At 40.4% G+C, this 16,297-nt stretch overlaps 1 protein-coding gene across 12 annotated transcripts in view; it reads right to left on the bottom strand.

Moving 5' to 3' along the window:
• The window catches only part of GIGYF2 (GRB10 interacting GYF protein 2), a 75,484-nt gene that overhangs the window by 7,297 nt on the left and 51,890 nt on the right, over positions 1-16,297 (bottom strand). For 7 of the 12 annotated variants that reach the window (XM_057382360.1, XM_057382359.1, XM_057382370.1 and 4 more), the window contains 14 exons: positions 14,378-14,595; positions 14,130-14,289; positions 13,852-14,052; positions 13,168-13,358; positions 12,298-12,457; positions 10,319-10,485; positions 9,857-9,945; positions 8,770-8,877; positions 8,145-8,242; positions 7,546-7,646; positions 6,643-6,804; positions 4,823-4,924; positions 1,827-1,985; positions 442-678 (listed from right to left, as the gene is read on the bottom strand). In XM_057382360.1, coding sequence (XP_057238343.1) covers positions 442-678; positions 1,827-1,985; positions 4,823-4,924; positions 6,643-6,804; positions 7,546-7,646; positions 8,145-8,242; positions 8,770-8,877; positions 9,857-9,945; positions 10,319-10,485; positions 12,298-12,457; positions 13,168-13,358; positions 13,852-14,052; positions 14,130-14,289; positions 14,378-14,595 — 2,153 coding nt within the window. The remainder of the gene's footprint in view (positions 1-441; positions 679-1,826; positions 1,986-4,822; positions 4,925-6,642; positions 6,805-7,545; positions 7,647-8,144; positions 8,243-8,769; positions 8,878-9,856; positions 9,946-10,318; positions 10,486-12,297; positions 12,458-13,167; positions 13,359-13,851; positions 14,053-14,129; positions 14,290-14,377; positions 14,596-16,297) is intronic. The other 5 variants (XM_057382365.1, XM_057382366.1, XM_057382367.1 and 2 more) reach the window with 5 other exon arrangements.

Here is a 16,297-nt window from a genome sequence, read left to right as displayed (position 1 = left end):
ACGAAACTGTAGAAGATATAAAATGGTAAAATTTAAGTAAGAAAAGGCAGAAAATATAAACTATATATTCTTTGATGTATCAGTCTTTGACACAGTGTATCAAGAACAATGTAACACATTACTGCCTGAAAATAAGCAATCAAGATTTCAAAGACTTTAGAAATACCAAGTTTTAGAAACTTTCCACTGGTCCTTGCTCATTGTGGCAGAAAAAGCATCTGGGCCCATCTGTGTTGCCTTCCTAATGTCCTTCTATTGTCAGAACCTTTTTAGTTTTTAATTTGTTACTTATCTTCTTTCTTCTCACATCAACTCTTTACCCTCTTCCCTCTCTAGCCAGCTCATCCACCCCTGCTCTGCCGAAGCTACAATCCTGAATGCAGCTATGGCTTTGCTTCCCAGGCTAAGCTGAGAGGAAGTTAAACTGCAGGAACAGGTTACCTTCATTTGTGCAAGTTGCTGCTGTTGCTGTTGCTGCTGCAGCCGCCGTAAAGCCTCCTGCTGCTGCTGCCTCTGCCTCATGATCTCCTTCTGGCGCTGAAGTTCCAGCTCCTTGCGCTTCCGCTCTTCCTCCTCCAGCCGCTGCCGGGCTGCCTCCTCCTCCATGCGCAGCCGGCTCTCCTCCAGCCGCCGCTGSGCTTCCTCCTCCTCACGCGCCCATTTGGCAGCCTCCTCTTCCTTCCCAGGACACAGAAAAGAAGAAAGTCTAAGGAGACTTAGCATAATTTAGAATACTCCTAACTCTGTGGTACTGATATTCTGACAGTAAAGAGAGAGCCCATTTTATCTGTAATCTGTGCTGTTTGGGTTGTTTATRTATCTTTGCATTTCTCAGGCAAGAAAGCCCAGAAATATAGTCTATAATCCCTAAAAACACACTTCCCATAGCTTCACGAAGGAACCTGGAAGAGACTGACATCTCCCTAATACACACCACCTAATTTCTTACTACTTTCCTTCTAGTAGATACACACTTTCAGTCTGAGCTTCTGCCTGCTTATACTAACAGTACTGCTACACTTTCAGTAGAATAAAACTTAGCAAAAATAACACAAGAGACAGGTGATAAAAATGGAGCTGCTTACTGTTGTTACTCAAWACTAGAGTTTTAGAGAAGATGTTTCTGCCAACAAAGGACAGAAACGGTGATGAACATCTTACAAGGGAGGAYGCTGGAAAGGAATTTTTAAATACTAACTGGGAATGCTGGAATGGACCTGGAAGTTCATGTGAAGCCAATCATGTTTCAAGATTAGTTTGGCMAAAAGACTATGACAGTATCAATTAGGGGACTGGAAGCTGAAGCTCCCCAATAGGGACTTCTAATGTTGACCCCAAGAAGAAAAAAATCCTGTTAATAAAACAAGAAAAGGGAAGCAAAAAAGTTAGAACTCTGGCAATGGATACAGTCTTGGCATTGCACAGAAAGACTGCCAAAACTGATCATCTCAGATGACACTGAAGATGCCAATTCTACAGGAAAGGCCCAGAGAGTGATAATTCAAAACAGTTATTGTGGTACTGTACTCTGCCTTAGAAAGGAGTATAAATACGGGATTGCAAAGTCATTCTTAAGCCTCAAATGTGAAGGGAGAACACTCCTATCCAAATCTCTTTACCTAAGGGCATATTGGATTCTGGTTGTTYCATCTGAAACCAGGATACAGGTAAAAAAAAACATTTTTTCATTCACTTGATACTGTCTGCAAGCTCTGCTTTCTTTGACCAAAACTGATGGTCACTCAAGCACAGGTGCAAGTTCCAAAGCCTGTTTATCCTGGCAGACTCCATAATTAAACACAAGAGACACCTTCAGCCATTTTCACCTGTTTACGAATTAACTCCTCTCGCTGACGTCTTTCCTCCTCCTCTCTTCTTCTCTCCTCCAATCTCCTAAGTGCTTCCTCCTGTTGTTGCCTCTCCTCTTCCTCCCGCTGCCGCCTTAGTGCAATTTCCTGTTCYCGTTGTCGCCTCAGAGCTTCTTCCTGGAGTTGGGAACAAAATGTCAGTCTATAAATGCCATTTTACTGACAAACCACATCAGAACATAGATTACAGCATTGTATGGCCAAATGAGTGGCCTTAAGAAAAGTTCCCTAGCTCCAAACTAAGCTCTAYCAAAACATTGCATGACAAACCTACATGTTAACAAGTATTTTTGATGCAGTGTGCATCTYCTACATAAATTATTTTAATGAAATAAATAAACAGAAGAAATAATTGCCTATCCTTGGTTTTAAGAAGAATGGTGTCAAGAATGACAACAAAGGCTAAGATTCCTCTTTCCACTATGCAGCACTATTAGAAGTACTTGAACATTAAATCTATAAATATTTTAATGTATGGGGATTATTAATTTYTTTTGTGGGGGCTCTCAGCTGTAAGTTGGAAGCTTTTCCTACTTACAGGAGTTTCTGAACACTGACTGTTCAAAGAGCACTACAAAACTCAAACCACATCTCCAGACACAAGCAAGAAGCTAAAACAGCCCAATACACTTAAGGACACTGTTACTTTTAAAGTCTCAAGAGATGTGAAATTCTCAAGGGTTTTGACCGGGCTATCCCTGTACTATTTAAATATTATGGGTAACAAAAGGCTTTCTAAGGGCTTTGATTTTGGCCTATCCCTAAATTATATTAAATAGCTTCCAATAAATAATGTTTTATTTTCCAAATAGTAAAATTACTTACTTAATTCAACAATRTAAGAGTAGCACCCTTTCCTATCAACATAAACTGACATTTTTCCATTCTGCTATTTGGGGTTTTTTGAGGAATAGGGAACAAGCAGCCTTTGGCTGGCTTTCTGGGTATTGTTAAATGGGATTCCACCTGGGAACCTCTTCCACCAGTTCTGATYTTCCCTTGCATAAAAAAAGCCTTAGTTTTTGCAGCCTTTTCTGACCTCTGATGTCCAGCAATTCAGTAAAGGCCACCCTACTTTTCACCCCTTCTGTTGTCTCTTTCTGACTTACCCTACCAGCTCAACCTGAAGAWGYTAATTTTTGGACAAGAACTTTTTTWAGCTTTTATAATYTTATACTTTCCTTTAAAAAATKATCACTACTGCAATCATACTCATACAAGTTTTTTATAAGCAATTATATTATCAACATTATTTGCAGGATTATAGGAGACTAATTGTGCAGCATAAATGCAAACTCCAGGAAATCCTAATTTGTTCAATATGACATCAAAGCTTCGTGTACACATAGCGTAGATAAACTGCACTACACAGCTCCCTAAACAACTGCACCGGGATTTTCTCTGACAATGAACTTCAGATGCCTGCAACAAAACTGTCAGTAGACAGAACATCTTTTATAAGCAATCATGGMACTGAGGACCTGCTGCCTGCAAGCCAACAATTCATTCATATCACTTAAGTGGTTTGGTGCTAATAAGTGCAGTAAGTGTTTTTCTTATTGCTAGACATACAACAATATCCTGTGATTCCTTTTCTCATTAATCAAATCCTTGATTTGTAATATTCACAAAATCTTCAAGTGCAACACACACCACCTGAACCATTTTTGATATTTGGGCCTGTAACTGTATTAATTGGACACATGCAGTCAAGTCAGAGCAATCAAGTGTCCCCAAAACAGGTGCTGAAAAATTTCTGCTTGTTGTCTCTTTTACTGAAAAGGCTACTGAAGAGGCTGGAGATGCCAGTCTCTTTTGTTTGCCTGGAGACCACAGAGCAGGATCCCAGCTCAGGAGTACTCACTGCCAGCCAGGATAGAGACTCTCACTGATGTAACATGTAGTACCTGGGAGACATGAGCAAAGTCACCAAGTCCTCCTATGGGACAGCAGTTCAGTGACATCTCTGCCCCACTTCCCCCTTGGGAAACKAGGCTAGAATTGCCATTAAGAAAACAGTAGGGATCTCTTTGTTGTTCAGGCATGCMAGGAGAGATATGGTTGAATGACAGCATTAAAAGACTTCTCTCCCCCACAGAACTAAAGATGAACAGTGCTGTACTGACAGAAGGAAAAAAAAATCCTCTAAGGTATAAGAAGCTGGGAACCACAGCCTTTTTTCTGACTCTTTGCAACTATAAAAAAGGTTGTCTTAATATATATGTCTGTATCTTCTTACTATTTGATGTTTTTGTTTGAGCATGTGACCAAAACCATTCAAAGCTCTCCAGTTTTCTGCCACTGATTTGTACGGGAAATAATCAATCCTTTGGCTCTTAGGTGTTCCCATGTTCATGGATTCCTGCTCCAAGGCATTCCCAGTGTTCTTTAGCATCTTTTTATCTTTCTTAATAATTTTTTTTTCAAATATACACATCTTGCTGTACAGACAGCTCATTTCAGTTCTTTTAAAATATCTGTAATATTTTCAAAAAAATCCTTAAGCAGCAATTCCCAGTTCAACAGACTCTGGATTTTTAAATAAAATAGAGAATTTTTYGCAGTTGGTGAATCTGCAATTCTGCTTGTCTCTGTTACTAGGGCTCACAAATCTTTTTGCTCTCCTCTTTGAAACAGGTATTTTAAAATCTAAAGCACTAAAGACGTAGTTCAGAGAAAACAATTATTAGCTAGTTATTAAACCTCAAATTTTGTTCCTGAAAGCAATCAATTATTACAAAATAGAAGATACCAGACCAGAGAAAAAAAAAAGAAAACAGGAGCTCCGCAAGCTGGACATTACTGTTTGCAGTTCTACAGTGCAAAGTAATCGATGAAAACTGTGAACAGAACTGAATTCAACATTTGGTATGACATTTCATCCTACATAATTGAATTTCTATTAGTTATTTTTTTTTTATTTAGAATTCACCATCAACAGCATATTTACTAACCTTATATACTAGTCTTTTATGCAGTATTACATCAAAAGCCTTCCTGAAGTCCAGGCAGATTAAGTCTACTGCTTCACCCCTCTCAGCTCTCACTGTCATCTCCTCAAAAGAAGTTAATCAAATTTGTTAAGCATCATCTCCTCTGCATAAATCCATGCTAATAAATCAGTTCATCCCTGATTCTACAATGCCTTCCAGTACAGAAGTCAGATTCAAATATTAGACCAGTTTCTTTTTTTTAAGTACAGAATACAATGTTATTTTATCTTTCCAGAGAAGTGCTTAAACTCTTCGTTACCTTTTCAAGACATTACTGCTCAGAATTAAGCATTTTAGCAATTATTGCATTGGTAATAAACTAAGATACTTGCTGTTACTGCTTTTCAACCCCGCTCTGCTTCCTTCTTGTAAATAGTTATTTCCCATGGCATCTCAGAAAGGCAGTCAGACTGTTTACTGCACAAATCCAAAGTGGACAACAAAACTTTGGAATTTAACAGACATTGTTATACATGGTAGCAAAACTGTTAAGAGTGAAAAGAAACAACCCAAGTCTAAGTTGAAACCAGCATGGACAATACATATTGCAGTTATCAGGTGATCAGCTGAAAAACGAGTTCTTGTCATTAAACCAGATCTAAAGCAATCTATCTCAAAAGTTAAAAGTTAAACTGAAAGATGCTTTCCTACTGCATAGCATAACAACTTCCTGTACACAAAGTAGATACACTAAAGCAAGGAGCCATTTATTCGCAGACTTGATTCCAAAAGATACATGAAAATTATCTACATATTATACTGTGCCAATTAAAACACATCTTCTGTAACAAAACCCAAATCCTGTGTAAACTGAGATCTACAATGAACTTCCAAACAAAACTAGAGATTCTAGAGGTTTCCTCTGAAGTGTCTGATCCTCAAACTAGGAACACGCTATACAACTGCCTACCTAACGTCATAGGAAATACTATAAAGGACAGAATGATTTACTGTGGCCTATTACTCATGCAGCACTTTTCAAGACATTTGCTGACTAACTCCTTAATGAACAAGCTCAACCCTGTGCTTGCCCTTATCCTTCATATGCAGAGTGAAAACTCTAGCTCTAACTAAATTTTCTTCCATACAGAATTCAGAAGTAAATGCCAAAAATGCCAAACTAATAATGTCTCCATTTTATATTCTTGGAAAATTAAGAACAYACTACAATTCCTACATTCATTCTCATACTGCAACACCGACCACATAATTCTTTTTAAGAAATATGCTTCACCAAGCCACATCCCTTCCTTTAAAAAATTTACTTAAAAAATAATTTATTTTAAAAAAGTTTAAAAAGAACAWCAGGGAAAAAATAATCTGAATGTCACATCAACTTTTTTCCCACTATAGCCCTCTCCCTCTTATTCATTTGAAACAGCTRCTTAAGCTCCATCTACTCCAGAACAAATCCTCATAAAACACTCGASTCCATAAATGACAAGTAAAGATTAAAATACAGAAACCTGGGAAACTAACTAAAGTCTAATATTGACACTAAAATGTTGAGAGAGAGAATATTCCACATGGAATAAAGGCCCTGAGGCTCAAAATCAGAAACCTATCTTAAAGTGAAGCATCAAAAACCCTTTCTCAGATTGCAATTTGGAGTCTTTAAAAGTCAAGAACAGAAGAATCATAATTAAATGCACTCATATGAAAAACATTAAAACTGTCTTCATACACACCTATCAAAGATTAATAAGACCCCACAGGATTTTAAAAGTGAGTTTTTTAAGTATTATAATTAATCAGAGATCAACTACATTGAGGAAACTCACTTGCTTCCTGCGGGCCAGCTCTTCTTCTTCCCGTCGTTTCCTCTCATCTTCCTGCTGCCTCCTAAGCAGCTCTTCTTGTTGCCTCCGAAGCTCCTCCTGCCTTTTCCTCTCCTCTTCCTCTCGTTTGGCCCTCATTTCCACTTCTCTCCTCTCTTGCTCTAGCTACAATTCACATAAAACTACACTCAGATGCAGGTAATGTATTCCTACACCATTTCTTAGGGCAACTCTGCTGAAATTACAGTCTCAGTTTAACAGATGAAGCCTCTGACAGATGCTCTCCCTTAATTTTACCTAACAGCTGGCTGCCTACTGGGGTCAGATTCTTGAAACAGTCTAGAACAATTCTGGACAATTTCTGCTTGTAATGAACAACAGCTCCTCGTTTCTACAACAGCTCCTCAAAATACCCTCTGGCTTTGGAAGTGAGTAGTGAGTTGCTTTGCAGTCATCATAAAACAGGGATTTTCAGGAAATGTACAGAATCATACAGGTTCAAACTCATTAAAATAACTTAATACTAGAAAACATATGGAATAACACCGACAAATAGGACCCTTATGATTCCCCAAACCAGTTCTGGTTAAAAACACAAGGATTAAGAGAACAACTACCTTCTCCCAACTCTGGGCTTAGCTGACAACTTAGCATGACAACTCATGATCACCGCAGTTTAAAACAGAACACAACCACTATTTCAGAGGTCAGTGGCACCTCCACAGCAATGGTTTCCAAACAGCCGTTCACAARGATTTCATAGTTTCAAGGTTTTTATGACCCCTATTCTCATAATGGTGTTTTCCATGAAAATCTAGTCAAATTCATCCGTTGAAGAGCTCAATCACCACAGTTACACTGCAGAAGTGCAATCCCAACTTCTTACAGTACAAAACAGTTTCTGACCTTTGCAGCTTTGGCCTTCTCGAGCTGCTGAAGTTGTTCTAGAGCTGGTCCCTGAGCTGCAGTATCAATGGGCAGATCCCAGACACTGCTTCCTTCCCAGACTAGACAGTGAAGAAAACAAACATTGACAAGCAAAAATAAGCATGTGAACAAAATATAACTGAAAGGAGAGAATTTTGAGTATGTTGTTACTATGCTTTAGTAACTGAAATCATGTTAACACTTTCATCTCAGTCAGTAGAAGGCCACCTTATCCTCCTGTAGAACAAGGCTTGTCCATGACTRTTGGAGGAAGGCTGGGTTTCCTACAAAATTCTGCAGAAAAACCAGCTATTCCTACTCCTCCCATCAAAGCAGAATATCCTTAAATATAACAATCCCCTCAGATCTGGACTTCTCATAACCATCAGAAAAATTACCATATTCTCCACCACTCTCAAAAGGAACTTATACTGCAAAGCAAAGTGGGGTGATTCAGTTAAACACCATGATGCAGAAACAATGTCCCCTGTACCAAAGAGGGAGGGATCATCTCAAAGACACTGATGCTTAATGCATGGACTTTTCCCTACAGACTTGACCCAGGCTAAGCAACTTACCTGTAGGCTGTGAAGCTGACTGAAGTTCCCATATTGAGCCAGTATCGGGCACTGATACAGACCTTGTAACAGGTGGCATCATGTTCTGTTCGGATATTCTGTAACACCAACAGRGAAGAGTCAGCATGCCACTTCCAGGGACAGGAGTGTACATGAGATTTAGTAACTTGTTACATAATGCTTTCCTTCCACACCTCTATTTAAAACAAGAATATGATGTGTACAACACTAGTTGTTTACAGAGCTCTTGCTGATCTCACCCCTGCTGCTAAGTCAAGGGCTAAACTACAGTTTTGCATCTGCTGCTTGCAGGCCAGTTTGAGCAACAAGCCTCCAGTACTGCAAAACTTGCAAAGCCTCTCAGTGACCAGCACAACAATTTCAAGTCCTCATCTCCATAAACACTCTCTCAAGCTAAGACTACACATATAAACAAGTAGTCAATACCCTGAAACTGCTTCCYATTCTTACACATACTCATATTCTCATTATCATTTTAAAAATATATAATTCTCAAATATGARCCAAGGTCATTAGGACAAACAGCTGACAAGATGTAATTATTGTTATATACAAGCTAGTACACAGGAAGAACAGAATTCAGTTAAAGTCTGGGCTAGCTCACCTCATCTTCAGGGCCTGGAACTGTTGCAAGAGAATAGCGAGCTGCTGCTGCTGCTGGGATGAGAGGGCTGCCTTCTGCTGCTGAGCCAGCATCTGTGCATACTGTTGTCTTCAAAAGAGAAGCAGAAAATCACTGGTATTTGTTCACTTATGCTCAAGGTGCGGACAGATTCACAGCATGGGACTAATGCCCGCTGACCTATATAATGYACATGCTAAATACTAGAGGAAACCACAGAATGTGGGCTTGGTAAAAATCAAAAYGCTATACAACAAGGATACAACCAATTGGTTCACATAAGCAGAACCAGACTTCACCCTCAGCTATATMACCTGAATATGCTCCATGTTTCTCCTGTAAGCTGTGCAACACTACTTCCATCTTGTCTAAATTCCATAACACTAGCTCGAAYTAATCTGGCTTTGATCACTGCCCACTTACAATCAGTCTCTTCCCCAGTATGTCAAGGCATTGCCTAGTACAGGAGCAGGCTCTTGCCTCATCCAACCAATAAGATGACAACCAGTATTGAAAAACCATCAAGACACAAGCTTTCAGGATTCCYTGAACAAGCAGTCTGACTACTTTCTTTACTCCAAGCTGCTGCAAAACAAGCTGTCAGGAACTGGCCATAACTGAACAACTGACAACTTTGGCAAAATGGATGACAAACTGTTTTGCCCAGCAGGACCTCACACTGATCTTCAAAGCGCTAAGCAAGCAAACCAAAGGTAAGTTCTGCTTTCTCCATCTCCAGTTCCAAAGATATTTAGCATTCCCCTGACATCAAACATCTGAAGGGCATTATTAGKATGCCTGAGATTTAGTCTGATCATAACAGCTACCTTTAAAGCAGGTCTCACTAAAGTAGCTATGTGTGACACTGAAAAGGACTCTGAAAAGTGAGCCTGGGGCAGCCACATCACCCTACCAACATCTCTGGGGTTTGTGGAAGCAGCCATTGCTGTTGCAAGTGAAGCACTCTCAGCCCCATTGCCCAAGTAAACAAGAACAGCTGAACCCAGACGACTAAAAAATGCAGAGCAGAACAAAGCCACTGGAAGATCTCTRGGACAGGAAGTCTTACTGTATTAAAAGATGCTGATACTGGAGGTGTTGCATTTGGATCAGAGCCAACTCCTGTTGTCTAGTCAGTCGTTCTTGGTCCAGCTCGCCCTATGTTTAGAGATAAAATGTTCTTTTTCAATTACATATATACTAAGAGTAGCAGATTGCAAATGCAAGCAATGTAAAAGTTGGATTTTGACCAGAAGAACAAAATGAATAGAAAAATACCTAGACCAAGACAAAGATTTACAAAGCCTGCGAAATGCACAGCACCTTTACATATCACAGGACCCAGCCTCCCAGCCATAAACAKGGCATAAACATTTTCAAATTATGTGTCTTTTACAAAAGTAATCTAACACCGAATTCAACTTTGGTGCTTGGAACACCTGCAATTCCAAGACAGCATACAAGACACCTAAATAATTCAATTCTCACTTGGTAGAGGACTATTTGAATACTGTAACTATCACATAATTACCAGATGTGGAAGCGGTGCAGGGCCTGGAGTGAAGGGAACCCTACCCCACATTTTCATGATGTCTCCAAGGGGCTGGAAAGTCTCATCACAGGCTCTCTTTACCAACAGTGACATTGTGAAGTATCCAGCCTGAAACCACTCGGCCATCTCCTGATTACTGAATGGACCTGAAATAACATCAACCAATACACGTTGTGGGGAGGGGGAAGCAAGACCACATTCARCATGCTGGAAACAAGGAGCTGGTTAAACTCACACAGTGCCCAGCACCAGGCRTTCCTGTCCGCCTCACCCACTCACSGGGACACTGCTCATACAAGGCTGGACTGTCTATGCATATCTCCACAGGGGCTACAGCACTGCCCCACAGTCTCAGGAAAAGTGCATGATGGCTTTCAGCTTGCCTTGGAGGSAGAGCTCTGTTAGCTCTGGGGTGAAAGCCAAGCAGCCACAGTGGTGTGGGGCTGGGTCCAGCTAATGCTCCTGCCCTCCAGCAGAGCTCACTGCTTCAGATTCACAGCAGTGGCAGCTTTCACTCTGGAGCTCAGCAGTACCTACTGGCTGACAGTACTTGAACCACAAGTGCTGCTTTCTCCACTGCACTGCACAGATAATTAAACAGTCTTAGCCTGGTTCAACTCTTGCCTTCAAATCAGAGGAACTCTCATGTTTTACACAAGTATTGCTTCTGGAACTTAGCAGATGAACAGATCCACCTCTGAACAATTTTTTTAAGATAATGATGATCCAGTTTATTTCCTTTGAAAAATCTACATTTTTCCCTCTCTTCCTTTTTTTCTGAGACAGACTTCAGTCATTCCCTTTAAAGGAGGGCTCTATATGTATTTTACATATTCAAATAGATACAAAATCAGYATTTTAAAAGTATCATTTAACTAAGCAAGAACAACATAAATAAGTTTTGCAAAAATATCTTCTGAAAAACAGGAAAATTCAGYAACCCTTGCCTACTCTGTAAGGAGTATCTTGAGAAAGCAATTCCTGCCAGAGGATATGAAACCACAAGGGGCTRTTGCAAGAAAAAAAATCATGTGGAAGTGTTTACTTCTTGAGGTCACATTTGAGGCATTAGTTACTCCAATAAAAAATATTTAGATCCTGACCCTTATTATCATCAATAAACACCCAGCAGTGACTGATACACACTGAGCACATAAAAACACTTCGTTGTTAACTTCCTTTATTCCCATCAATCCTATCTGCAGCACACAGCAGAGAAGCCATTCACATTACACAGTGTGAAGTAAACACTAAATGYCTTCCTTGCTGTAACTGCATTTTTGGGAAGCAGATAAGCAGCTTCGTTTCTCTAAAAGAAAAGTACCTTCTGAAAGCAAAGACAGAAATATCTATATGAGAGGCCTGCTCCAAATATAATTGTAAAATAAATTTCTTTAACAAAACCTAAAAGCAGGAAACAGTTCCCATCTATTATGGACTAACAATGCACTGAGATGTAAGTGCAATTTAAACTGAGATTCTGAGTGAGCGCTCGCTGCTGGAAACATCATTCCTCTGTGCTCTAGAATCTACATCAACCATTCTTCCCTGAATACTTCATGTCTTCAGGCTAAGTATAGAAAACAGATTTCAAGGTTTCTCCTGGACTCTTCACAACAAACTACTTGAGTAGTCACATTCTTCATTCTTTTCCACTGTTACCTGGAAACCTGAGTAACTMCTGTCATGAAAAACGGGTTTGAGTCTAACCTAATTCACAGAAACATGAAATGATAGCAAACCTCRCCCACAATAAAGCACAGTTCTGTATGTTAGGCCTCCTGAGCTCATGGGGGCAGTGATGGGTTGGATATATTTGCAAAACCTCACTGCAGAATGGTTAATTCCCTGTGCTTCTTTTGTAAAAAAAAGCACCAGCATCTGTTGGAGGTAATTCTGTGAAGAATTCTTTAACAATCCATGAAACAAAAGAGGAAGTGTAAAGGGCACAGACCTACCCTGAATTTCTCCTTGTGGATCTTTGTAGTACCACTTCTGCATGGCTTCATGGAACAGCGGCATAGAGGAACCCTTTGCTCTGTGCTCCTGAATTTTTGCTGCTAGTCTTTCATCATCAAGGGCACTGTCCTGCAGATATGCCACCATTTTTTCTGCTTGCTGCAGGAGACATCAAAACCAGCAAGGAATACAAGACTTAGATGTGAGCTTACGGATTTGGAAATGAATGTGCCAAACACAACCACCTTGTGCTACCCACTGCTCCAGAGAGTACCAGGAATGACAGGCAGCCCCAGGACAGATGTGACTTCTGCACAGACCTGGAGCTCTGTCTACCACACTGGCAGAAYAATGAAAAAGCACAGTTCACCTGCTTAAGAAAAGCTTTAGAGCAACTTGCCAAGAAGATTCCACATAGCACCACAGTGAAAAATAAAACAGGCATGGGAGCATGAACACACAGAAGGCTCTACATCTCAGCAGTCACTACACTTTCATCAACACAGGTTTGTGCTTAATTTACCGGGGTTTTGGCTGAGTTTTTGTTTGTTTGATKGTTTGTTTGKGTTTTGTTTTTYAAACATATCAGACATCCATAATTTCTCAAGACAAATCATAATGCTATTTGACGGTGGTCATAAGCACTATGGTCTCTAGCTCTTTAACACAAGGTATAGCATGCAGATCCAGAAAAATACAAAAGCTTGAATGATTTACCAAAAAAAATGGAGAGAAGCCACTTTCAGTATACACTGTGGAGTGTAAAGTTTCAGCTACATTTCTAATTTTATAGGCTTCAGATACTTTCTGCATTCCACATTCTTCCAGTCTCACAATTGTCAACAATAAAGGAATTTGAGAAATTTTACCTGCTCTAGGTGTTTGAGGCCCTCTTCATCATCTGGGTCAGTAGGAATGTTGCCCATGCCCGGAGCAGCTGTGACAGGTGTTTGAACTGGCCGCAGAGCAGGATTTGAGTTGGAAACAGGAGGAGAGAGATGAGTAGAAGCAGCTGTGTCTGCAGAAATCTGTGGCAAAGGTTGAGCAAGAGAAGCCAAATCTAAAGAAAAACACTGAAGTTAGCTCATTATCTTTAACAWAAATGACAATTACTTTTAAGAACTTTATGGAGAGAATATTCAATGGTTTAAATTTAGAACCAAAGCAAAAGCATTTTCAGATCTTCTTGAATGTGGTGCTTTACAGCAGTCACCCACCCTAACGTCACAGAACAAAGAGTTTAGTTCTGTCAGTGCAGAACTTGGCATACTTCAGCATATCCCATTTCCTGGCCATACACATTTGTCCAGGCTGCTGTGCTGTACCACAAGGAGGCACATCCACAACTRGCTCTTATTTCTCTGGACTGCATTTCAATGCAAAGTACCAGTGCAATGCAAGCATTTGAGATGGCAACAAATCCTGCATATACAGACCAGTCAGGGAATTCTGGCTTTCCATCACAATAATCCAGTCCTTGCCTCTTTTAAGAGACCAGCAATACCCACAGTGAGTAATGGAAACTTAACAGATTTATCTGTCAGGCTTATTACCTTCCCCTCTGTTRGACATTTTGGCTGGTGGTGTATTCTCTGCTCGATTCTCTTTATCTTCTGTTTTTTCTGTTCTTTCAGGCACAGACTCTTCCTTTCTTTCAAAAAGGTTTGTCTGCAGTGGGTCTGGAGGCTGGGATTTCGGTGGGGTGTCTGACCTTGCAGCTGGAGATGATGCCGGGGCTGCCTCTTCCACTGCTTCTGTAATAGGGCACACTTCCATGTAACTTTATTAACAGAAATTCCACACTGACAGTTGCAGAAGAAGTCTCCCTTACCTGCCACTACTCTTTCTGTTTTCTCTCCCTCTTTCTTCATCTTTTCATGATCTTTGGCTTCTTCATTGTGGCTCCCTTCAGAATCAGATCTTTCCTCCCCTTCCTCCACAGGCCGGAAGTCCATCTCCTGTTCCTCCGGTATCGGCTCCTTCTGCACCTTCTGCAAAGTCAACACAATCACCCATAACCCACTCGAAATCGCAGGACATTTGCTCCAAGTGACCCAAGGGCCCAAAGYAGCTTTTCACCTTTAAAGAGAGAAATGCTCCAGAGGAGTCAAATGTGCCCATTTCTTCTTCTGCATCCTCCAAGCACCACTCAGGGAGACTGTCCCTGTCGTCGTCCATGCTGCCGCTGCCACAGCGCACGCGACGATAGCCCCGCTCATCATCTCGGTCCCGGAAATCAAACTCAAATCTCCGCCGTCGCTCCATGTGCTCCCGCCAGCCTGCAGAACGAGGGCCGTCTAAGGTGGGGAAATGAACTTTACACACGGGGCAGTGCTCATGGGAAGGGGAGGGGGACAAGAGAACACTGATAGCAATGCAGAAAGCCCCTACAGGGTACAGCTCACCTACGAACAGGCAACTTCAAGGACAAGGCAAAGAAAAGTAGCACCTTGCCAATAGGCAGGAGACTTTCAAACATTGTCCACTGTCTATCCGCACATTACAAACTCTGTAATGAGCATTAGAAACGACGTAAAGCTAAGAAAGCAGAGCTACAAAATCCAAAACAGGCACCAAAACACGACACTCAACACTAGCTGCCAATTGAATTTACCAGCCATCATTGACTTGAGTCTYTTTTGGCCGTTTCACATGGTAAAATTTTGTATTTTCTTTCAGGAACTCGGAAGGAGTCACATCCTGAACAAAACACCCATGGTTTCTGTCTCTTGCCCTCAGATATGCTTTTGCACATATACATGAAAAACGGAGTGACAACTGTTCAAGTATMTTTGAAAGGTCTAGTAGTCTCTTGAATGGTAATTTTTTAGCCATGGAAAACCAAAACTTGGAAAGGTAAGAAGTGAGAAAACTTTCCCAATTCATGTATAAATTTCATATTCAGAAGACACCTTCATTCGGCCAAGCTTAAAATCCTCTGAATGCAATGCTGTTATTTAAGCTGTAAAGAACTGACTGCAAAGGAAAACAAATTGGGAGTGAAAGGATTGTACACAGATTTACATGCCATCAGGATTGTACACAGATTTTCAAGCCATCTTTACCAGAAAGGTGCAAAGCAAAAATGAGGGCACMTTAGTGTTTTTCATAGTGGTTGTTCTTTACTGGATAAAAAAAATCAGAAGTAAATTCTTTTTTTTTTTTTTGCTCAAAAAATCCACTGTAATCAGTGCAGCCTCACAGTATGAAATGGCTACCAAAAATATATCACAATGAAGGGAAGACATGTGGGCCTGTTTCATGACTGAGGAATATTTCCACACTGACTGTAATTAATACCTTATTAATATTAGCCATACAAAAATCCACCTTTGTCTCACAAAAATACATGACATGTAAAACAAACTCTTTCCAGAAACATGAACCTTGACCTTAAATTCCACCAAGGACACATAAATGTTAAGACTTTAACAGGGTCTTCACTATTCCATATGTACCTATTTGCAAATAATTCCACGGGATAACTTAATCTATGCTTCTAATTATGCCTCGGTAAGAAAGAAGTACTAAACCATCAAATCAGTGGTCTGAGGCAATCTTTTTATTGTTATTAGGGAAAGAGATTTAAGTGAGGGTTTGTTGACAAGCAGACAGCATTTCTGATTGAGTCCCTGGACAGACAGCTCCTCATTACAAGCAGCAATGGCCATGTGAGAGTTCCCAACAGGGGAGCAGACAGAGCTATGACCTGAGACTGGCAATGCCATAGTGTATGGATTAACAGCTCTGCCTCTTTGCTACCCTGGCATTCACAAAGGCCTGAGCATGTCTTCTTTAGCTCTCTTTTKTGTGGAATACGAAAATTCAGTATTAAGAATTTCCTATATGGTCATAAATAAGCCATCTAGAGACCCTGCATAGAGAGGAGCATCTATTATTGCAGAGTTTACATCCTAGTACCAGGAGTGCAGGCTCTTCATAGWGAGACCCAGAAACATGGTTTTTGAAGATGATTTCTAAGCATTTTGTTAATCCCAG

This window comes from Malurus melanocephalus, unplaced genomic scaffold (assembly GCF_030028575.1).
Source record: "Malurus melanocephalus ecotype Western Australia unplaced genomic scaffold, MMel_1.1 scaffold_566, whole genome shotgun sequence".
NCBI lineage: Eukaryota > Metazoa > Chordata > Aves > Passeriformes > Maluridae > Malurus > Malurus melanocephalus.
This window is presented reverse-complemented; position numbering and strand designations above follow the sequence as displayed.